The sequence below is a fragment of the Caloenas nicobarica genome, chromosome 2 (genome assembly GCF_036013445.1).
Source record: "Caloenas nicobarica isolate bCalNic1 chromosome 2, bCalNic1.hap1, whole genome shotgun sequence".
Taxonomy (NCBI): Eukaryota; Metazoa; Chordata; class Aves; order Columbiformes; family Columbidae; genus Caloenas; species Caloenas nicobarica.
In genome coordinates this window covers 150,958,232-150,982,806 of record NC_088246.1, presented here as the reverse complement: position 1 = coordinate 150,982,806, position 24,575 = coordinate 150,958,232, and the positions used below count along the sequence as shown (strand labels likewise).

Genomic DNA, 24,575 nt, shown 5'->3' with positions numbered 1-24,575 from the left:
GCTAACAGCCCTGGGCTCGAACTTCTAAAATGCATTACTTTTCCTTGAGAAACTTAGCCTTGAATTAGTCATTAATTCTTTATCATTACCCATTAACGATTCTAAACCCAAAGTGTTTAGCTTAATGAGTTTATTACTAAGAAGTGTAATTCTGCTTAATTTTGAGGAATATAAATTCCCAGGAAGGGAACAATTTGGCATGAGTTATGTTGTGCTAAGTGAACCTGTTTGCCCAAATACTCTCATAGCATGGTAAGGGACCAATGAAAAGGAATGTGGTCCCACTCCTTCATTCACAGGTGTGAATAGTTCTCTGGAGCCTGTGTAGCAACACAGATAATCTGCTGCTTGTAGCAACAAGTGGTTTTCTGGAGTAACAAGTAGCAGAGAAACTGGATTACAAGAGTGGTTCTGAGTCACGGAATGTCCTGGGCTGCTCCTGTGTTGGTCATTGCTCAGAGATGAGCTTGGAGTCAAACTAACAACCAGCTAAATGGTTTGGAGGATTTTCCTGTTGAGGGTGAGGTTGGGGAAGTATGACTGTTGCCCAGTTACCTTGCTGTACACAGCCGTGGAAGGGAGACTCGGAGCTGACCCTCTGCATTGCCGATGGCAGGTCCAGCTCTTCGTATACCTAGAGGAAGACTACGTGCAACTGGTGCTGAGGGTGACCTGCAGGGTACACCTGCTGCACTGTGCCTAGTGTCTAGCATTCTCCTTCGCCTCCAGATATCATTCCTTCATTGTTAGTGTCAAGTGGGAAAGAAAATCCACAGACCTTCATTGCAGGGGCCGTGGGGTTTCTCTCAACGTCTCCTGCTGTGAGGAAAGATGAACCACGACTAAGAATGGGCTCACTTCTGAAGGGAAAATGGTTGCTGTGTCTGAAGAAAAGACCTCCTTCAGAATGAAGATATGAAAATGTGATCCATTCTGGACATGCTGACAGCAAAGCAATCACACTTACTGCTGAGCAATTGTGCAGAGTCCCGCTGAAGTGCATGACCAAGTTGCTCAACTGGACGTGCATCTGGGTTCTTGGGGGATAAAGCCTGTTCTATAGCTGCTTCCTGTGTCACAAAGGCACAAGTGATTTTAGGTTAGTCATCAAATGTCACTGGCTACTGAGTTAGGGAGTTCACAGGGTCTTGGAATCACCTGTTAAACCAGCAGTGCACATTGGGGTAGCTGATAATACATGTGTCTGCAGCCTACAACCATGCTGCTGCTTTCTTTGCGCTAGACTTTTCTATGTTTTTCACAGATTTGGGGGGATATTGGAGGCTAGAACTGCTCCATCTGTTCTCGAGTTGCTTCCAAGCTGTGCAGGCTTGCATGCAGAAGTGCTGTTGCTGTGTTAATTCCTCACACCTCAGACCAGTCTGATGGACAATGAAGTTGGAAGCAGAGGTGAGTCCTCCCCTGCATATCAGGCAGTATAACTGCACAGCCAAATGAAGGAGAGTATAACATCTTCTAATCCAATTTTGAAGTTGGCCCTGCTTTGCACAGGAGATCCAACCAGATGACCTCCAGAGATCCCCTCCAACTTAAATTATTCTATGATTCTAACAAAAGAAGGACTTTTAAAAGAGAAACTGCAAATCTGTTCTCCCAGCTCTGAAGTCACCACGGAAATTACCAGGACTTCTCGTGCAGGTCAAAGATGAATAAAGATCACACTCCTTCCATCTCTGGACTTTGCGAAGCACATCAGTAATTAATATACCAGTGAGTTTACTATTTCTGGCATTAGTGAAATCATATTCACCTGTGCATGCTCTAGATTTGCCCCTACATTACACGTAGAAATGCCCACTCTAAACTACACATAGAAAGGGAATAAAAATTCACACCTGGCTGGATGCCCCCTGCAGACTTGTGTTGACTTTACGGTCACTGCCACGTTAGCAGTAGTTGCTCCTGCGTAACCTGGTGAGGTGCGGGCTGGATTGGGCCCTGTCCCTGGTTGTCTGCTCTCCCTATAGCGGATGAGTGAGGAGGAGTTCCTGTATGTACAGCAGGTGCCAGGCACGTTCTATGGCACTTCTATTTCTTCTTCTTGAGAAATTCACAGACAAAGTAGATGGTGACTTGGCACTCAGAGTCGTTCCACTCTCCCGTGCTGAGCATTTCCACACAGTCCTCGTGGCCAGCCGGGTCGTGAGGCTCCCCGTCCTTCCAGTTGCTGTAGTTCTGCAGTGGGCTGGTGTCTGCATACACAAACTGTCCTTCTTTTTCCATGTCGTTCAGCCCGATGAAGGCTCGGAAGAGGCCACTGTTGGAAATGTAGTCAGCAATCAGGGCGTTGGTTGCCTCATCTTTAGGCATGGCCAGTGTTCCTCCTCTGTCCCTGCAGTGGAGCAGTGCTTCTCTGTAATTCTTCTCTTCTTTCACGATGTAATAGAATTTCTCGTCTGTCTCCCTGATACCTGCTATAACTTTAAGGGAGAAAAAAATTGCTTAATGGCAGGTCAACAGGTATTAAAGGTGCTTCTGTTCAAGTATGACAAAGAGATGATTTTTACATTAGAATTAATAAAGGGGAGAGAGGAAAAGTATTCTCACCACTGAATTTTTGATGAACAATGAGGACATGATCAGAGACTAATGCTCCTAATGGGACTAACAAGCACCTTGCCCACGTTAGGACAAGAGTTATTCAGTCCTGATTGGCAGGTCTCCTGTGACATTCAAGTTTTTCTTCACTAATAGCCAGTACTAATTAAATCAAGGCATGCTAGATGGTCAAATAGCAATGTCTTAACTCTGGATCACCCCCGTTGCTTTGCATGTTTTTGGATACAGATTGTGAAAGAGTGTCCTGGGATGGAAACACAGGGGTATAGAGACACAGGGGTATAGAGACACAGGGGTATAGAGAGCTTTTCGGGCCCTTTCCATGTAGAGGAAAGTAAATGTGAATGCTAAAATCGGATATTCAAATACAGCATGACATTCAGAGGTGCTGTAGCCACTAAGTGCCATTGGCTGGGAAGGAAGTTCTGGCGGCTCAGCAGCTTTAAAAGGCAAACTTCTCAGGCAGTGTGTGTCCTGGTGAATGCAGCAGCACAGAGAAGAGTGCCTGGGCAGCGGGAAGGTTATTGTCCCTGTTGATGGATTGCTGGAATAGTCCAGAGCAGAGCCTTGACCTGGGGCAACTAACACTTTCCCAGACAATTCAGGAGTTACCCCCAGGCACAGTTTAGGAGTCAGTTGGGGGACATTCCTGGTAATATGGTATTCCATTTTCTAGGATTTAATAATATAGATGAAGGATGTTGAGTACCAGTTGCCCACAGTCTCAGACATTTAATTTACTGATAGAGACTGTGGAACATTTTCAAAATCACTGCTATGCTGGGAAATGCTCTTCCTTTCAGAGGGGGCAGTTTGCACTGTACCCCTGACAATGCTGTCTGCACACACGGCTTCTTGTAACCCATGTCTTTGGGTGTCAGTCCCTTGTTACGGGAAAATGATGCTTGCACTAGAGGGGAGCACTCGGAGTATGGTGCCTGCAGCCTTCCCATGCAGCAGAAAGATCAAGAGTTTCTTATTGCTTTTCCTGCCTCTCTGGAGCAGATTGGCACAAACGTTTTCCTTCCATTGAGTGGCTGCAGAGCCTGAGCAGACTGACAGCCCAGTTAGCAACCTCTGTCTTGTGCTCTTCATGATTCTTTCTGTGTTGTGTTTGCTTTTATTCATCTGCTGCTTATGTTCTTACAGGTGTAAGACTGTCTCCGTATGTTCTAGAGTGCCTCACACAGTGGGACTCTCTCCCCTTACCTGGATGCTTCCATAGAGCAGCAGTGGTAGAAGAATAGCCATGATAACTGTTACAGGAGCCAAATCAATTACACCAAATATATAAGGATCCTTACCGTTCTTTAGAAACTTGATGGATGTGTTAAGACGAGCAACATTGATATTCAGTTGTCCAACAACTCTGCGGTATCTTCCGCAGTCACAGACGGTGCCTGATGCAATACAAAGGACAGAGCATGTCTGTTTAGAAGCATTTGTGTGTGTGGAGGGTTGCCTGTAGCCCATTTCCAAACCTTCTGAAGACTTGGCCTCCACTCATGGAGAGCCAGTCGCAACCTGCCCCCCTGGCCATACTTCTGTTGATCAAAGCACTTAATATTTTGGCTCTGTACCTTCCCTTACTAACTGGCTTAAGGATGCGTTCTTTTAAAAACATGGATAGAAGAATTTGCCATCTTCTTTCCACCTATATCGGTGTAGGATTTGCACATCCTCTGCCTATCTCATTATCTATTTCATCTAGTTACAGAGATATGGCTTGTCGTAGTGATCACTATGGCATTACATCTGAATGCCAGAGGGTCTGCCTCTGTATCCACAGACAGCACCGGTTCCTTGGCCTTCTAATAGAAACAAGACCCTCCATGAAGTGGGGACCTGCTGTTTTCTCAGTGAAGGAGTTTTGTGCGTATGCAAAGAGGTGGAACAGGCAAAACTTCGGTGGAAGGACCATTTTAGTGAACTGCTGCATGCAGCTGTGATACAGCAGAAATAGTTGATACCAACTCAAATAATCAATAACTTCAAGCACTGAAGTCTCAGTTCTATTTTTGTTGGTAAACTAAAATTTGGCTTGGCATAGGGTTTTTTTGTTCTTCTGTCATTCTCAGGAAGACTATTTGTTGCTGATGGTTTCCCATTAAGAACAAAACTGGGATCACATATGAAATCTTCTAAAAATGAACACAGCTGTGCATTCAAGGTGGGAAAACATTCAGGGTTATTAGGACTGTGAACAACCTTCTGGGTCATCAGATCCAAATTCTTCTGTAAACAGATGCGTTGCATTAATTTGACTACAGATTATGCTTTATCTAAAACACTAGTGTGTTTTGACCTTATGGTCCTGCTACGAAATTCTTAAAGGTCCACTCCTGGCCTGTTTATGTGTTAGTTTGGATAATATCAAGCATTACCCATTAATTTAGGTAACTCTTCTCCATATTTTGTGTATGTTGGTATATTCACAGCCATCAGCCATACCCTATGCAGCCTTCATTTTGCTGAACAAAGCCTTTTCAGTCTCTTCCTGTTCATTTCACCTATTTTCAAGTTTGTCCATGGGCCTCAAAATTTTGTACAACTCCAGACAAGCCAACCCTGAAATCAAAGGTATTCTGCAGAGAAAGATGCATAGCATACCTGCTTTCCCTTTTTTTCCAGACACCCCTGATAAGCCTTTGGCTCCTTTGTCACCTGAATAAAGAGGAAAATACATTCTCAGATCTTAGACATGTCAGGGGAGCATATTTTAAAAAGCTGTTTAATAATATATTAATGGTGTGCTTCTGATAGGAAGCCCTGATGTACTGTACCGGCAGATCACAGAATCACAGAATCACAGAATCACAGAACGTTAGGGATTGGAAGGGACCTCAAAAGATCATCTAGTCCAATCCCCCTGCCAGAGCAGGAACACCCAGATGAGGTTACACAGGAAGGCGTCCAGGTGGGTTTGAATGTCTCCAGAGAAGGAGACTCCACAACCTCCCTGGGCAGCCTGTTCCAGTGTCTGTCACCCTCACTGAGAAGAATTTTCTTCTCATATTTAAGTGGAACCTCTTGTGTTCCAGCTTGAACCCATTACCCCTTGTCTTACTGTTGGTTGTCACCGAGAAGAGCCTGGCTCCATCCTCGTGACACCCACCCTTTATATATTTATAAACATTAATGAGGTCACCCCTCAGTCTCCTCTTCTCCAAGCTAAAGAGCCCCAGCTCCCTCAGCCTTTCCTCATAAGGGAGATGCTCCACTCCCTTAATCATCTTTGTGGCCCTGCGCTGGACTCTCTCCAGCAGTTCCCCGTCCTTCTTGAACTGAGGGGCCCAGAACTGGACACAATATTCCAGATGAGGTCTCACCAGGGCAGAGTAGAGGGGAAGGAGAACCTCTCTCGACCTACTAACCACCCCCCTTCTAATACACCCCAGGTGCCATTGGCCTTCTTGGCCGCAAGGGCACAGTGCTGGCTCATGGTCATCCTGCTGTCCACCAGGACCCCCAGGTCCCTTTCCCCTACACTGCTCTCTAATAGGTCATTCCCCAACCTGTACTGGAACCTGGGGTTGTTCCTGCCCAGATGTAAGACTCTACATTTTCCCTTGTTATATTTCATTAAATTTTTCCCCACCCAACTCTCCAGCCTGTCCAGGTCTCTGGATGGCAGCACAGCCTCTGGCGTGTCAGCCACCCCTCCCAGCTTGGTGTCATCAGCAAACTTGCTGACAGTGCACTCTACTCCCTCATCCAAGTCATTGATGAATATATTGAACAGTATTGGTCCCAGAACTGACCCTTGAGGCACTCCACTAGATACAGGCCTCCAACCAGACTCCGCCCCATTGACCACGACTCTCTGGCTTCTTTCCTTCAGCCAGTTTGCGGTCCACCTCACTACCCGAATGTGCCAAGTCAAACAAACCATGATTAGTTCTGGAGCATGGAAATAAGGGAAACCCTTTAATAGCTAACTCGCTGATAACAGAGGCATCTCATGTGCTGCAGGTTCCTGGTACCACTTACTTTAAATATAAACTGCACAATGATCCCGAGAGCCTGAAAGGACTCAAAAAACCTCCAGGAGGTGGGACGTGGGTTTTCTCATTGCCTTGCAGGACAGAGCCCTTCCCTGGGTTCAGTAGCCCCATGTTGGGATGAGGCACCAGATGAGGCTGATGTGCACAAAGCCACTGAATTCATGTGTGCAACAGGTTACACGCGTGAGCAGCAGTTAACTCCTGCACGAAATGAGGTCAGCAGGGAGCAGCATTTCATTTCAAATATAGTTCACAGAACTGTGATTTATTTTCATCCAACTGCTTTCCTCTTCTTCTGTAAGTCATGATAGAAATGCTTCTCCAAATGCTGTGCTACTATATTAGTGGAGGTGACCAACTTTTTAAAAAATCTCAGCTGTAATTTGGATCAGGAACAGCTGAAATTCATGCCAGCTCTTCTCTTATGAATTAAAACCTTCAGAGGTCAAAAAACCAGTAATGCTTGCTCTGCCTTGTTGATCGCCATGCTTTGATATGCTTTTCCTTTATATGGTTGTGATTTAAAAAAAAAAATAGGAGTCGGCTGTCATTTTAATTAGCATTGCTTGGCAATGCACACTTACAAGCTGAAATTTCAGGGTTGCTTCCTTAAGAACTTGAATGTTTAATGGTAGATTTAAACAGTGATTTAGTGACCTTTGCTTCTGCAAATAAAGAAAGAAAATGAGAAAAACTAGAAGGGGACAATAAACTGTAGATTCAGGGTGAGAGAGAGCGCTTGATTTAAAGGCCCAAAGCATTGGTTTACTTGCAGATGAAGATAAGCAATTTGTGGGATTCTTAAATTCTATTCTCCTTTGGTGACTGAAGACTTCTGAGATAACTATCTGCATTTTCAGATGTCTAGGTACTTCTGAAAATTCATCCCTAGGGCCAAATTCTTTTGTTTTTCTCTGGTACTGGGGTTGGCTGGAGGCCATCAAAGGCTTATTAAAAAACACTGGCTTGAGAAACTCTCAGGAGAGATTGTTCCACCCACTCACCCGCATGCCCGGGTTGATGTGCTGGCTGGAGACCAGAGAGTTCCCCTGGGGATGCTGGAGTCCCTGCTCAGCTTTCGAGGCAGTTCTTGTGACAGAAGTGATATTCCTTCTGAGGCAGCTTTTTAGGAATACCGGAAAGGAATGTCTAAGCCTCTTCTCAGGTAACGAGAGCATCATTTCATGAAATTATTGTCCAGGTAGACTTGGAGTCTACCTTGAGTGGCAAGGAGTAGTTGTCCCTAGTTCCTTGAGTGCTTTCTTAAAACTCTTAAAATCCTTTTCTGACCAAGCTTTCTCAGGCATCGCTTGCTCACCTCTCCCACAGCAGTGCAGGGGACAAGTTGTGGCATCCTGAGCAGCAGCAGAATATTGACTTTGGCCTTCAGCATCCAAAGCAGAGGCACAAATTTGGCTTTCTCTTGTGGAGATCTTGCAGGATTTACTTCACGAGGGCCAGATTTCTCCCTTTGTCTTTTATCATTGAAGAGCATTGACTTCTTAACTCATAAAGCAAATGATTTTAGGCAAGGAACTCTGATATATTGCATGTGGGAAATAAAACAAATGTTTCACTTAGCTCTCATCACCAATCTTTATGCATAACTTTACTTAGACAGCATTGGTCACAGCTGTTATTTGATATTACTCCATACCTGGAACTCTCACAAAACACATATTTACCTTGAGGAAAAAAAAACCAACACAAAACACAAGAAAATTCCCAGACCAGAGCTTACCCTTTCCACCAATTGGACCAATTTTCCCAAGCATTCCCTGGTCACCAACATCCCCCACAGATCCTTTGTTTCCTAAGAAAAAAAATAAAGATGAAAAGAGTATGGATGGTTGCTGTCATTTCTTTCCTAAGGCATTATTTGTTTCTACTGCTGCTGGTTTTCCTGCACATTTGGCAAAGCCAAAAGTGGATACAACAGTAGCACATTGCAAGGCACCTTAGCAGAACTGCTTGTTCAAATGCCCAGAAATGTCATGTTTTCTTACAGAAAATACAATGTAAACCTGCTAGTGAGTACTCAGATATTGATTTTACTTCACAGCCAAACCAGGCAAACAGCAGGGTTTTTTGTTTGGTTGATTTTGGTTGGTTTGTTGTTGTTATTGTTGTTGTGGTTTTGGTTGGTTTGTTTGTTCATTTGTTTTTGGTTTGGTTTGGTTTGGTTTTGTTGTTTTGTGTGTGGGGGGGTGGTTTGTTTTGGTTTTTGGTTTTGGTTTTTTTCCTCCACCCCAAACAAAAGCCTTTCCTTCTTTCCTTCTTTCTTGAGGTAAGCCCTCACAGCTTTAGTGCAAATTCTTCTCAAGGCAGGACTGCAAACAGGGAACTACTAATTTTGCAGCATGTGCTTTCTCAGTTCTCAGAGCACCAAAATAACCAATGCCTTTTAATTGGTTTTTAGTTTTAAGTTGTAAAATAGCTGCCTGATGACAGACCAATTTAGGGAGTCTTAGTTTGCACACTGAATTTAACTTCACTAAGATGCTTTGTAAATGGTTGGTTACCTAATTCCCTGTATCTTACCTCATCTTCTTTTCGAGATAAGAATCCAAGTCATATGAATCAATTTAAAAAGGGAGAAGTTTTTTTATTATACGAATAAGAAGGTGATTTTAAAGTTTCTATAAAAATAAAAACTTTCCTGATTAGTCTTAAATCACTCTCAAGGAAGAAAGACCATGGTTATGCATTATCTTTAAACTCTGATGATAAATTAAGCTTTTGAGTTACAGTATACAGCCAAGGCTGACCCCGTCACTTCTGGTGCCTCCAAATGTGCTGCCCAGTTCCCTCTGTGGATATGGGAGATGTTTAATAGGGCCGAGCCCCAGACATCTGCAGCTCCTTGCTCTCAGCTCAGATGCTGTTTGATCAAGGGAACTTTGTTTCTCAGTGTATGCCTCTGTTTGCTTTTCTGCAAAACAGGGACATCTGAGACCGAATTTTGTTGAGCATCCTGGTGTGCTACTAGGAAATAACTCTCAAATTTCAGTTTCAACTAAGGGATCATTTCAGTAGGAGAACAGTATTCTTTCTGGTTACACATATGAGCTGGGCGATGTTTATAAGTATGACCTGGATCTTCTGGATCTCACTTATGACAGCCACTTGGGAGAGCAGCACTAAGTGTACTGCTTTATTACACAACTGTTTAAATTTATAGCCCTATGCAGATGTCTTATGTATTGGTAGGAATTGCTCCAAGCTCTCCAAGTATTACATTTGCTGATTAATGTTTAACAGGATTGTGAAACCAACTGGTGCAACAGGAATGAAAAGCGTTAAACATCACTGATCTTATACACCAGTACAGCTGTAAAATGATATTCATATACAAGTAATAGCCAACAAACTGCCATAAATACCTTTTGGTCCTTTTGGTCCAACCTTCCCTTGTTTGCCCACTTCTCCTCTATCTCCTTTTTCACCTTCATCTCCTTGCAAAAACCAGAAAATAAAGCATCATGGTACATTTCTCTCAGTACAGTTAAGTGCAGCTATACATCCTGATAAAGTAAAGTTCATAGTTTTTTTTTCCCTACTGATTACTTTTTATTTCACTTTGAAGGTACAGTAGCCATAGGTTAAATTTCCAGAGAAGAGCTGATGAATCTGACCATCATTAGGAAAAGCTAAAAACTTCCCTTTCAGAGGCGCTGTTTCAACATAAGAATTATGTAACACCAACTTCTGTCTCTACCCTTCAAGCCCTATTAAGTCATAAAGCAGATAAATAACACAGTCTTTCTGTTAGGAAACCTATACACACATGGGAGAACTGCCAGGGGAGGCAATCAGAATTTATTAATTGTTCCTAGTGACTCTGTTCGTAGTGACTCTGTGTTCAAGGTATGCAGATGCTTTTGAAATGGGAGGAACGTAAATACCTTGAAATAGATCTTAATGTAGACCGTAGCACTTAGTATGGCAGAAGTCTTGCCTTCGGTTTTTGACAGGTAACATTTATATGTTGATATAACAAATGTGTTTTGCAATTACTCCAATGCTTTGTTTTGAAAATGTCATACACAGAGTATCTGTAAGAGGTAAATTCATTGCATTTGTTACAGTAGTGCAGAGATGTCTTCAAATGAGATCAAGACCCTATTACACGGGTTTCTGTATAGTTCTGTATAAGTACTATTGTAAGAGACAGTCATTGAGCAGCTTACAGTGTAAAGGAGCAAGACAGCAACTAATAGGAAAGAAATGCTATCTCCTTCCTTAAGTAGCATACAATTTCACTTGACATTATGCAGGATATTTGAGGCACAACTACAGTTGATTTTTGCGTCTTTTAATTCTTAGTTTTGAGCCAAATCCCAAGAATATATTTCCTTTTTTTTTTTTTTTTTTAGGCAACTGCTAGTGGGGAAGACAACCCCTGCACCAAGCGACCTGCACTGGATGCAGGCAGCCTTCCCGAGCCTCTCCCCCTGTCCCCTGCTCTGGTCTGCAATAAGCCGTGTCCCCCTGGGGAAACGGTGCCACAGTCTCTTGGCCAAGCCAGGATCTGACGGGTGAGTGGCAAATGGTTGTGCCTGTGCCTGTCCCTCCCGGACGGGGAGAAGAGGCGGCGGTTCAGCCTACAGAAACCCCACCTGGAGTCCTGTGTCCAGCTCTGGTTCCTCAGCGCAGGACAGACATGGACCTGTTGGAGAGGGGCCAGAGGAGCCACAGAAATGGTCAGAGGGCTGGAACAGCTCTGCTGGGAGGACAGGCTGAGAGAGTTGGGGTTGTTCAGCCTGGAGAAGGCTCTGGGGAGCCCTTATTGCGGCCTTTCAGTACTTAGAGGGGGTGTATAAAAAGATGGGGATAGACTTTTTAGCAGGGCCTCTTATGACAGGACAAGGGATGACAGTTTTAAACTAAAGGAGAGGAGAGGTTCAGGCTAGACCTGAGGAAGAAATTTTTTACAATGAGGGTGGTGAAACCCTGGCCCAGGTTGCCCAGAGAGGTGGTAGATGCCCCATCCCTGGAGACATCCCAGGCCAGGCTGGACGGGGCTCTGAGCAACCTGATCTGGTTGCAGATGCCCCTGCTCATTGTGGGGGGTTGGACTGGATGAGCTTTGAAGATCCCTTCCAACCCAGCTCTTCTATGATTCTAAAGTCTGTCTGCATGTCAGCAAAAGAGAAGTGAGAAGAACAGCATTCCGCGACAAGACCAATAAGCTGTCTCACTGAGGATGGTGCCGCCAGCCCTGGCATAAGGTGTTGAGAGAACTGGGGGTGCTGAGGGTGACTGTTCCCCAGGCAGCCACTTCCAGCCTCTCACGAGCGGTGGTTTCAGGGCTTGCCTGAGCCAAGCACTGCAGCCAGACCACCCATGAACAGCCCCCAGTGATTCTTCCCTGCACCTCTTGTGCCTTTTAAATGCATTTATAGTTTTGACCCCTATAATACCCTCTGGCAAAGAGATCAATAATGTAATTATGTGCTGAGGGAGAAAGTAGTTTCCCATGGTTGCTTTCAGACTCATCATTTCATTGGGTCTCATTTTCTGAAAAATACTGCCCACTCATTCCTGATTTACCTTCTCCTACTTCCGTCGCCACAGGTTGCATATCATGGGCTGTTCTGTGGGGTGATGAGACATGGGAAGTGGTGCATATTAACTGCAGCATATAAAATGTAGAATAGTATTAGCTGTTTGGCTCCTTTCCGTGTCAGTTATGGGAACTGGGCTGTGTCTGTCCCTGTATGCCAAAAAAACCTTCAGTGTTGGGACTCTCTGTGGGGAGCAGACTCACCCCTTGGTCAGGATGCCCCTTGGGGGGTTGTCAGTGGCCCAAGCTGAGGAAGATAAAGGGCTGAACTTCAGTCTGCGTTAGAGGGAAGAAGCATTTGCTGGAGGGATGAACAAGAAGGAAGCATGCCATGGGGTGTGTGATGGCTCATTCAGGTGCTTTGTTTGTTTTTAACACCAGCTACTACAGAACAAAGTAGGAAGGGAAAAGACTACAAGCGGTCAGCAATAGAAATTTTAAACATCTCTGTTTTCACCGGTTCTTAAAAATAGTTGAAAAGTACATATTTCCAAAAGCCAAGATCCTTAAATATCCAGCTGAAGCTGTGGGTCTGAGCCTGGAGCTGATGGAAAGATGCCTGCCTGTGCTGGGTTCTTGTCCACTGATCATCAAACAGCAGAGCCAGAGAATGAACAGTTTAATTTTGCTGTTGACCTCAGTGCTAACAACATTTACAACTGAGAAACCAAGAAATTGTCCTTTCCAAACCCAGCCATGAAACCCTTGAGAAAAGTGTAGAAGTCACTTCTCAGTAGTTCAGCAATTTAGAAAAGATTCCCAGAGGCTGGCAAAGGGCTTGTGAAATGAAATTCCGGGAGAAGGTTAAGAGCTGATCTGATCACGGTCTGCAAACCTGTACAGTGGGATAAATGTGTGATAATAGAAGGAAGCAAGGTGTGATTCAAAGGATGTAAAAGCTGGATGAGCCTGGACGAGAAATGCAGCATGGGGATATTTAACAAATGGACCACACTCTCTGGCATGGGGGGAGACATAGGAGGTTTTCCGTGTCCAGCCTTTCCCTGTGCAATGAATACCTTTGCCTAAGATATGCTGTAACTCTGGGTCTGATACAGAAACTGAGGGAGTTTCTTTGGCCTGTGTCAGGCAGGAGAGCAAAGCAGGTTCCTGCTGACCTTCCAGACCAGGGCTTGTCACCCTGGCAGTCCTCATCACCTCTCGCATCCCAGCTTCTGACATTCCCTGTGCCTTGCAGACTGCTGTGACTGTTTGCTGCAGAAGGAAGACCTTGGTGCAAGAAAGATGCCTTTTTTTTTTTTTTTGTAAGAAACATTGCTTAGACAGTTAATCTTAGGAACTGCGCCCAGGAGAGAAACTCAATATACGAGTGGAGAAGCTGTGATTACCTTCCAGAGATGTTTTCTTCCAATCTCAGTTTCAACATTTTGAGCCACTAAAAGCTCCAGTGGCTTTTTCTTGGAGACCTTGGAGCAAGCTTTTCACAGATGGAGCTTCTGGAGATGAAGCTTGGTTGCCCTGTATGGGCCATCAGACTGAGAACTGGCAGATGAAAGGGGTAAAAGGTGTGGGAAAGTTTGTTCTGGAGATTTTGAAAGATTAGGGAGTGCCTCAACTTTTATTGCTAACACCTCGTGTAGTCCCAATTTTTGATCAAGTCCTCCAAAAGCCCAAAGGAGAGGGAAGTTCTATCACCTGTTTCATCTTGGCGCAAAGCAGCCTACCACACCGTGCCTTAGTTTCCCTACCTAGGAAAATGGGAAGAATGATAACTTGCCTATCTGTAAGGGAGGGAAATCCTGCTTTTCTCCCTATATTGCATCTGAGCATGGGTAGGCCATTGCAAAGCAAACAGTATTAATTAGTGATACCATCTCGTTGTTAATCTAGGACTCGATTAAGCCTAGTGCTTGATAATATGGTGTTATAAATGTATTGTGTCCTCCTTTAGCTGTTATGTGCAGTGATCTCAAATTCTGGCAAGAAATGTGAACTTTTGGGTTATGCTCCCCCCTTGTGGTCTCCTATGATTTGCAACCAAGTAGGAGGGATTGTGAGAGGTTGGTTGACTTTGTTTTGGGCAGGGGTTGAGTTGGCTTTGTTTGTAATTTATAATAAGTATCCCTCCCTTTCCTCTAAGACTTCATGTGGACAGGCTGTCCCCCTATATTAACCACTTTTTTAAAAAAAAAAATCCAAATCCTACCAGTACTCTGGACTGTGTTTTTGATTTTTGTACTACTGTGCTTTGTGCAACAGGAGTTGTTTTATAGAAAAATTCCCTCTGATCCCTGAGCTTATATGCTTGTAGTCTATACCAAGAGGTTAACCGCTCCTTTGCACTGCTTTACACTTGGGGCAGTGTCAGATTGAGTTTTAACCTAATTAGCAGATCGTCACCTTAAAACTATGGTTGCAAGGATGTCAGCTAATGCACTGCACTGGCACTTGAAGCATGGGTGAAGCACTCGGAGCCAGTAGCTGAAGCAGGACCATTTCTCAACCTTATTAGTATTCCCTCAAGCTGATTGAATTCTTCTGTGTCACAGATTTAAAATACCAGACTATTAAAATGAACACATGCAACAATAAATTACTGAATTCTTCCAGCTTGTGACTGTGTGAGACAGAAGGAATGCAGAAGCCATAAGCAGTAAATTAGTTTTGCAGCCATTAGAAAATTTTAATTATAATTGAGAGGGAACCCCAATCCTTCCTTTTCCTACAAACAAGCTGAAGAAAATTCTGAAGGTCTAATAATCAGCAGGATTTTTAGGCAGTTGAAAGGGGCTCTGCCTTTTCAGGAGTTTCACTAAATAATACAATGTTGAGGTTACATTTGGTAAGAATTTAATGAGTAAGAATTTACTGACCTTCAGGTGACTTAGGTTTCCCTGCTGAATGTTTTGTAGGCAATTTATCTGGTTTGTATTCACGAATCGAGGAAGTTTTCAGGTTAAATTTTTCATATATGTTTAGTGACTCTCCAGGTCTTGTGGTCAAGGGCTGACCCTGGTCCTTGGAGAATCAGGGTGTAATCCCTGGGGATTATGGAGCCCACATTCAACTACAGAGACAGCCCTGCATCAAGGGCTTATGCTGGGCTACAGCACAGTTGTCCTCCTGCATCAGACACTCTGAATTGAAAAAAGCCCACCACCAACTGAAAAGTCCTTGAGAAGCCCTGAGGGCACGGCTGATTTGCTGTGAGGCGGGAAGGATGGTTAATCTTTAGTATGCACATGGATGCTTTGCACTGGTTTTCTTGGATGCATTTAGCGTTCCTAGGCATAGCAAATGCCCCACTGCAAAGGCTTTATATGGAATCTGTTACACGGTTTTACCCTCTGATCATGCGTGACACGGTTCTGCTGAACTCCATGTTTCCTGCTCGTAGTCCCACCAGCGGTGGATCAGGGACTCTCCCCACCTCCACAGGGTGTGAAGAGCATGGATGATTTCTGCCTGTCCTGGGTGTTAAACTAAAGATGGAAGAGATGTTCATCATTCTAAAGCCTCTAGAACCCTCGAGGAGTGACTGAATGCCTTGCAGATAGCCACAGGACTGTCCCTGCAGCCTGGGGACACCCAGTGACCCTGAGCACGGTGAACCTTTGCAGCACTTGCATATGCACAACCTCTGCTGACAGGTTTTGTCACCAGAGGGAGTCGCAGACTCAAAGAAATAAGCAAATACAGCCCAGTTTGTCTTTCCAGTGTACTAGCACGTTACAGCAACATCAATGGAAAGCCTCAAGATTTCCTCTAATTTCAGTGTCTTTTAGATCATCAGGAGATTTCCCGTAGCAGTGGGGATTCTTGCTTTCAAGTTATATATGGCTAGTGAGGACAGGATTTCTTGACATTTTCTGCCTATCTGACATGATGTCCTCCTCCCTGCCCTTCCTCCTCCCGTCAGCCCCCAGTGCTGGCCCACACACCTCCCTGCCCTCTGCCTGATGTTGAGCATCATCTGGCCCTGTGTTGAAGGGACTCAACTCACGAAACAGAGGAATATCAGTAACGTAAATACACATTTTTAGTGAGTGAGCTGAATCAGCTCAGTGAAAAGTCTGATGAGTAAGCAGCCGAGCCAAGCACAAGGTGAAGGCAGGACCACAGGGTTGCGGTAAGGGAAGAAGATGATGTTGGGCCTCCCCTTCCAGCAGAAAACCTGACAGCTGAGTGCAGCTGTTGTGTGCAGCTGCACCCACGGCCACTCTCGCAGGTGTCCTGCAGGAACAGCAGGGCTCCCACAGATTTTCTTGGACATGTTCTTCTTTTTCACCCAGTTCCAAATGAGACAACAAGGACCCTTCCCTGGTGAAATAGAATCTTCAATAATAAGCTGGATTCTTTGATTGCTTTTCTGAATTCCACTTGTAAACATCCATTGACTTCAGTAGAAATACCCTCTTCTTCCATTGCATTGCATGAGCCAGACCCAAGCCTTCAGTTGGCTCGGTGAAGCTGCCTTTGTGCATGACAGGGATATGTAGTATTTCTTTAATAACAGAGAAACAATTTAAATTATTCTTGATTCTCTTTTCACGTGGTCCGAGCAATTTAATTTCCCAAGCTGTTCCCCTGCCATTCTGACATGATCTCGGAGACCCACGGATTATAGTGGCTTCAGTGAGTAATCAGACTGACATTGGTAAGAAATACAGACCCAATATCTTTTGAATTCATGTAGTTAAGTCCCCACATACATGCTTTGTAGCTCAGGCTGATAAACTGCAGGAACTTAAGGTTCTCTAAAATAAGGAATTCTAAAAGAAATGAAAAATAGAATAATGTTGAAATTAAAGGGCTCTTCAGATCAAACTTGAGGCGCTAAGAGGGGAGTTTAGTTTTAGGTTTGAACAGCCTATAGGATGTGGTAAGGTATTTTATATTTTCAGAAGAAAATGCGGATAGCAGTGTATCTGGTTTCTGAGAGAGTCTGAGATTTTCCAGGAGTTGAATTGCGTAAGTGCAATTAAAGCTAAGGAACGGACAGCTATACTGGAGACCACAGTAAATGCTATTTTGAGGCGCCAGCCAATGTCATGGAGTTTATAAGCATCGTTTGTCAGAAATAATAATAAGGAAATGCTTTACATCTAAATTGCTATGGGAAACTCCCGGTATTGTTCAGACTTCATCTCATTCCAGTTTCTCAACCTGGATCTGATTCAAGACCTTTGAAGTTCCTGTGTCTGGATTTCAAAGGAAATGAGCTGGGACCTGGGACAGATAGCAAATTCTAGAGCCAGTCTTCTGAAGCACTGACCTCCCAGGAATCCATGTGAAATCAGCTTCTGCACAGCCAGCCCCCACCCCAGTCTTCTCCCCGTGCTCATGCTTTTAATGGGAGTTTGGGAGTCTGCGTTTTGGGCCCTCTGCTTATTTCTGCCTTCATGTTGTTGCTTGTTGATTTACTCAGGCCAGGTCAGATCCCACCTCATCTATGTCAACAGATCACTCAAAACTTCCTGGGCAGGTTGGACAAGATGGAGCTGGCAGCCTGCAGGTGACAGTGGGACAGAGGGATGGACAGAGCAAGGACACCAGTGGACAGCAGATCCCAGGAGAGCAGATCCTGGTGTTCCTGCCATGGCCAGGGCATGGACCAGCAGCTGGTGCTTCTCTCACCGCCATGGCTGCTGCCTCCCCACAGACTCAGTTCCTCTCTTGGCAGCAGCAACATTCAGCCAGTTTCCAGGCTGGAAAGGGTAGAAAGTAAGCAACAGGGCCATGACAAATTTTGCTAAGCCAAGCACTTGGCTGCCCTGGAAAATACGTTGTTCTGTTTACGCTTGACCTGGTTCTGTTTGGGCCCAAGAAGTTGATGGAGTACGGAACTTGGCATTTATTGCCCTAGTTACTCAGCTGTGGGTAAGCATTACCCCATGTAAGTTTTCTGAAGTCCTGTGCTGAAGGACTCTGGCTACAACCAAATTTGTCCTAAGCATCTCAGATCAAACACCAAAAACCTCAAGTTACAAATGCTGAAAATCTGTTTTGGTCCAAAGCACAGATTTTTTTCTTTTTGGTTTCCCAGGGTATTTCAATAAGGGTCCTAGAAAATGCTTCCTACATTTCTATGTTTAACTGCTCTATAAGCCAGCTTGCTGTGTATCGCAAAAGCTTTCTCAAGAAGGCAGAACAAGACAGTTGTTTCACTAAGGCTATGTTCATTTAAAAGAATCCCCTTTCTGAAAAGAGACCAGGGCATTGCCTACAAAAGGAAACTGGCAGAGGAGTGCCAGATTTTGGGTTTTTTCGTATCCTTTTTTTCCCCTTTTTCTGGAGTGCGCATTTAGAATATTTCTTTGCATATTATTTTACAAACAGACTTCAACTTTCATTTGCTTGGACCAGTGATGGAAAGGCAGCAGAGGGATGGAGGGAGCTGCAAGGCGCCTTGTTTGCAGGACACAGAACCACCAGAGGTCAGACTTAAACTCCCGTTTCCAGTGCTGAGCAGTTTAATTCAGACTGACTTCTACCACTGCAACAGAAAGCGCAAAAGGCTTTTTACTTCATTCCTCCTGTTCCTGGGAGACTGCATCCTGCCAGAGTGTTTTCTAGCTCTTTGTGTTATACACAAAGGCCTCTGGTGTTGCCTCATGGTGTTTGGGAGCTGGTGGAACTGTCACAACCGGTTCGAAGACTTTGCTGATAATCAGCCTGGAATTACCCTTCCTTTTCATCCCATCGCTCATATCATACTTCTCTTGTGACATCTCAAGTGTGAGCATAATAAAGAGTATATTTTTGAAGGGGAAGCATTTGGCTTGCACAAATTAACTTGGGCAAGTTACATGTGGCTTGTACAACAAGTGACCTATTTTCACAACACTAATAACCCTTTTTGAACAGGTGATTTTCAAGTTGAGCATGCAGAGATGTCAAGTGCTTGCTCCTGAAACAACAGTGAATGCCTGGATGATGAAGTGAGTAATGCAACCTCCAACAGTGCAAGAAACAAAGAGTTATAAGTTTTAAGTCTCTCCAAACAACCTCACTTCTCCCTCAGCTTTCTCCTCTCCATCATGCTGTGTTATGGGAACAGTAGTATTGCTGCTGCGTAGGTCCAGGGACCATCTCACTTGTAGCCCACAGACTGGATCTAGCCTACAGGACAATTGTGCCTTGCACTGGAATAAGTGAGGTGGAACAGAGTAGGAAGGTTGGATATTAGGAAAATATCCAATATCTATTGGATATTAGGAAAAAACTATTCACCGAAAGGGTTGGCAAGCATTGGAATAGGCTGCCCAAGGAAGTTGTTGAGTTACCATCCCTCAAGGTATTTAAAAGGTGTGTAGATGTGGCACTTAGGGATGTGGTTTAGTGGTGGACTTGGGCTCAATGATCTTAAAGGTCTTTTCCAACCTAAATGATTCTATGATTCTAAGTCTTCTGGCTGTTGAATACATTTTAATTCCTTGCAGTTTTAGGTGCTTGAGCCCATTAGACGTGCCCATGTTCACATGGAAGGAGGAACTTACCACAACAGGAATCTGGCCTGTGGTGGTAGAAAAAGTTGATCCATGTACTGTGTGAGCTCAGCACCTCTGTCTTGTGGGAGCACCACTGTGTTCTACCGTAGCTGAAGATGCTGAGCAGGTGGAGGTGAGGCGGTGAAACTTATGCAGAGTCTCCCATTTTCAGGAGAACAGTGGACAAAGAGGCCCAGTGGATGCAGTGCAGGAAGTAAAACGTAGAGCAACAGAAGTCAGAGGCTTGTCCATTGTCAGGGTGAAGTTTGAGCAGCAAAGTGTTGCCTGTGGCTGTGGTGGGGTCGTAGTGTGGGGATCATGTGCTCTGAGTCTGTAGATGTAAGATAGATAGAGGAAGACTGGCAACAGGACAGATTTTCTTCTGCCATATTAGGTCAAGCAAGCTTCATCCTTGACTACAAGGGATGCCTGAGGAGTAACAGGGCAGTTCACACACCAGCCTGCTCAGTCTTTAATTGCCCAGCTGACTGGCAGTCAAAATAACTCGTGCCATTGAAAGCCACTTCTAACTGTCCTGGATGAGCTCAGCTCTGGTAGGAACTGAAATTAGTCTAAAGGATCATATCACATAGACTGCAAAAAGTATTTGATGACCTGAAATGGATGTGAGCCAGTAATTTGGAAGTGATTTACTCAATACTGCTTTTACCAATCATGGATCTTGGGTATGGTAAGCTAATTTTAAAGCAGTAGTGAGGACCGTGCCAATATACTGTTCAGCTCCTCTTGTGTCTTGGTGTCAGCCAGGAGGCAGTAGGACTGGTAATGACTAAATCCTGACTTTCTCAGTATCACGCTTGCAAAGAACCATAATATCTAACCTTTAAATGCTCCCTATACAAGCTAGACCACAGAAACCAGCTGGAGTCCCAGCTACTCTCGTGTTGTCACCAGACCACCTCATTAGCCTTGTGACTTGTTAAACACAATTCTGTCAAACTCTATTCTCCAGCCTGCCATTATTCAGATGCTAACTAAACAAACTCCCACTAGCTCCCTTGGGGATCATTACATCTCTCTGCATTTATGCTGTGGCAGCAAAAGTTTAAGCTTGGGTTGTAATCATAAAGAAATTAACTTGCTGATTAAAAATGGTCCTTTAAGCAACATGCATTTGAATAATCCATCATAAAAACAAATGAGTAGCAGTGCTTTGGACTTGATAATTTTTTTTTCTTCTTAAAATTTAAATCAGTTGCATTTTTTTTCTCTCAGTCTGTAGCCTATAGGAAAATACAATGAATTACTAAAAAGAAAGCAATGGTTCGAACTACAATAGCCATGGTGTGGAATATATATATTAAATCTGTCACTGCAAGATAGATTACTATGTCATAGACCTAATTTTTGTGTGAGGCACCCTCCAGGCAATTCCACTGACGTTACTGGTGTTACACAAAAAGTAAGTTAATGCAGAAAATTTGGTTTCAGATATTTGCAAAGTGTTTTCAAGATAAAAGAACTGCACATGCCAGAGCCAATCTAGTTCTCACTGAAACCTGTAGTGAGGGTCCTGCTTAATTCAACAGGAGCTGCTGGATCAGGTCTGACAAACGCAGCAGAGCTGTGCTTATGAATAAGCACTTGGAAATAATGACAGTTCAGTCATTTTAAATATTGCGTATCTCTCCCTACCTATAGGTGCAAAGTGAACCATTAACAGTTCACAATAGGTGCTCACTTTTAGACGAAGTAACTCAGTTTATGGCTGCCAGCTGTACTGGTTGTGATGAATACAAGAAGTAAAAGATTTTATGTGGCGGGAGAAAGACGCCAAAGGACAACTCTTAACTTGTATGAGGCTATGTGACACTGTTCCTGAAACTAAACAAAAGCAAATCCAAATCTCCTTGCTTCATCACTTTCCCCCATCACAGTTCCCCTTTCCTAGATGTTTGTACAGCCCCCGGTAATTCACATCTTTAATCCCCAGCCCATGCCACAAGCCCGCCATGTCTCTATTTTAAAAAATCAGCCTTTATCAGTACCACTCTTAGCATTAGCAACCTGATATTCCTCACCTTTTGGTCCAGGTAAAATTGTGTGTGTTGAGCAGACATCTGTTGTAGGTCGGTTGTCAACATCGAAACCAAAAATCTGAACTTGGAAGATAAAAAGCACTACTAGGGTCCCGTATTTCCTTAGCTGTTGTTCTTTCTTTCTGCTCATCCTTGCAGCTTCTCAGGAAATGCCTTTCGTTGTTACAGTCTTAACAAATGCAGCTGATTCAAAAATAAATGCTCCACTAGCTGAAGCAGTGCAAAATTGGGAGCTACATGCAAGAAGAGCTAAATAAAGTGAAGAAAGGAGTTCGACAATGCTGTAGTTATTTCTGTCCTGCACATTATCCAGGATATTTATTTAACACTGACAGCTGTTTATTCCAATTTATCTCTTATCTGTGAGATGTTTAGCTGCTTTTTCCATGGAAAATTTCTTCAATATATGGGTATATCTCTTTTGTAATTTTTTTTTCCTTTCGGCACTGAATCTTCATGCCCAGCTTTTCACTTACTCAAGAGACAAAAGACTTTGGTATTGTATCCAAGTGGGCACTAATTAGTTATAGGATACTTGTGGCTGGGTTTGTGCTGGAAGAGTACCGCAGGCTCCATAAAACATCTAGAGAGACTTTTCCACAAAAGCTTTCCTCCAAGGAGACGGTTAGTGACAGCGGATGAGCTGCCAGTCTGCTGTGGGTGGAAACCACTGGCACTATTTCGCAGCTTTTGGGTGCCATGTACCCATAGCTCCCAGAGCAGGGACTGAAAACTCCATGTCATCAATGGGTGTTTGAGCCAGAAACCCACAAATGATGGTTTTACGCTTACAGATTGCTCCAAACCCAGATTATGTTGGTAGACACACTACAGTAGGGCAGACTTCAGGATTGAATCCATGGAGTAGGATGAGCTTGAATGAGTGCAATACCTCCTCCCATAGCACCTTCTCCTTGCTAACATCAGGACAGTGGTATAGCACAGGTCCCAGCACGATGTCAGGTTTGGGTTGTCCAGGAAGCTGCTACAGGTTTGAATCTGTGTGTGATGGCTGTTGGGTTTTCAGCTGGGTGCTGGGACTTTGACACCAGGTGTAGGAGGCCTGCCGGATGGAGGTGCAAAACCTCTATTTATCCTTTTGGAAGGAGCTGTGACAGATACCCATCCATGTGCAATCCCTTTCCAGAAAAACCTCGAGCTTTCTCTTAGGGAGAGTACAGTTGCCAGGGACAGCAGAGCATCTGAGGCAGGCTGTCAGCAAACAAAGGGGAGATGAGTATTTGTAATCTTTCCAGGAATTTTGTTAACTTCTGGTTTCTTACACAACAAATGAGGCAGCTACTCAAAAAGCTGAACTATGCCTTTGAACTGCCTAGTGTGTGAGAGCACATGTTTGCTTTCCATTCTAGGCAAAAAATGTATTTCCTGTGATAATAGCTTTGAGATGCTTTCCTCATTATTTAAGAGTTCCTTAGCCCTATGATGTTTCAGCCTTTTGATAGAAAAAGTAGCGGCACTGCTGTAAAAGTGAATACCTTTTCTTAAGGGCTGAAGGAAGGCTTTGATTTCAAGCTTTCATCTGGGATGAAACGTTGGCCAAAGTCCCAAGAGGGGTCTAGACACTCCTCTCCCTTTTTCTTTCTAGCCTGGTCACAGGCTGTCCCAGTTTTCAAACCATTTTTCTTTTTTGTTAAGCTGTATACAGTACTTTTCAAAAATAAATAGTGATCTCTGTCCTAAAGAATGTCATCTAACTAACACCCTCAAATGTGGCCTTAATAACAGATACACCACAGCTAGAGGGGGAGGAAAGAGAAAGCTGGGATTATAGATGGATGGAGTTGTACCAGGAATAAACTCGATCCTCTGTGATTTGCATTGGGCACTGTGCCTCTGACTTGTACACTGTAAATCTGTTTTATTTATCTTTTTCTTCACTTTCCATTTTGTGAGCAGGAGGTCAATGTAAGAGCAAGAATAGAGAGCGTAGGAGTGGGAAGCGAGTGTACTTAGCTTTGGAGGAGGCATTTTGGGAAATGTTGCCAAACTGACGTGAATGATGCTATCTGTTCCGCAGTGCTGAGACTTACAGTGACTTCTTTGTTATTTATCAAGGATAAAGAGGGGTAAGTGTGAGAGAGGAAACCATTTGTTTAACCAGTTCAGTCACTGACCAGCACTAAGAAGGGAACATTTTTCTGATGCTACGAGCGCTGTGATCATTTTCAAATGCTCTCTCAAATGTTCTCATTCTATGTTAGGAAAGGAATCAAGACCCTACTTTTTCTTTTTTTTTTCCTCAATGAAAGTCACAAACCCCTAAACACACAGTGAGAAATGAAGCTGACTATATCCAAGAGCTTGGTAATGAAGGCACTTACTTAAAATGTAGGACATCCAGATTAAAATTCTTTCTCTGCCTAATTCAGAACAGTGTTTGCACTAGAGCCTTAAGGTTCTATTGCCTTATTACAAGGCTGTTTGCTAATCAGTTATATCTTCCTGTACATTGCACCAGAAATCCTGTCGTGGAGCCAGGAAACCTGCCTTAATATACAATCTGCCAAAACTGATAAACTAGCACAAAAGGTTGGGTTTTGGCAAATTGGTATTTATCAAACCAGTTTTGTTGAAAAACCTTCAAGCAGCTTCATTGATGATGGAGATTCAATGAGGCACATTGCCAATTGTGCATGTTAATTGTTATTGAATCAGGCTTACAGAAACACGTGTAGTTAAGGGAGAAAAACAAACGAAGTAGTGTTGTCCAGACATAAAAGATATAAAGCAAACACTTCCTAGGGCATTACATGGAAACTCTGAGAAGATAACAAAAGGAAATCCTGCAAGGTTCTGTTGCTTTGAGTTGAGCTGTAGTCAGGTAACCTTGGTGTAGGGCATTACCTCATTGGACTCCAGGTACTTCCTCCATAATTTGTATTACCTTCACTTG

At 43.8% G+C, this 24,575-nt stretch overlaps 1 protein-coding gene across 1 annotated transcript; it reads right to left on the bottom strand.

Annotated features, from left to right (window-relative positions):
* Positions 1-115: 115 nt before the first annotated feature.
* On the bottom strand, positions 116-21,814 carry COLEC10 (collectin subfamily member 10). Its single transcript, XM_065628439.1, has 6 exons — positions 21,644-21,814; positions 9,968-10,039; positions 8,326-8,397; positions 5,191-5,244; positions 3,885-3,980; positions 116-2,441 (listed from the first exon to the last, which is right to left on the bottom strand). Exons 1-6 carry the CDS (start codon positions 21,789-21,791, stop codon positions 2,050-2,052), a joined length of 834 nt encoding a protein of 277 aa, XP_065484511.1. The 5' UTR covers positions 21,792-21,814; the 3' UTR covers positions 116-2,049.
* Between the last annotated feature and the right edge of the window lie 2,761 nt (positions 21,815-24,575).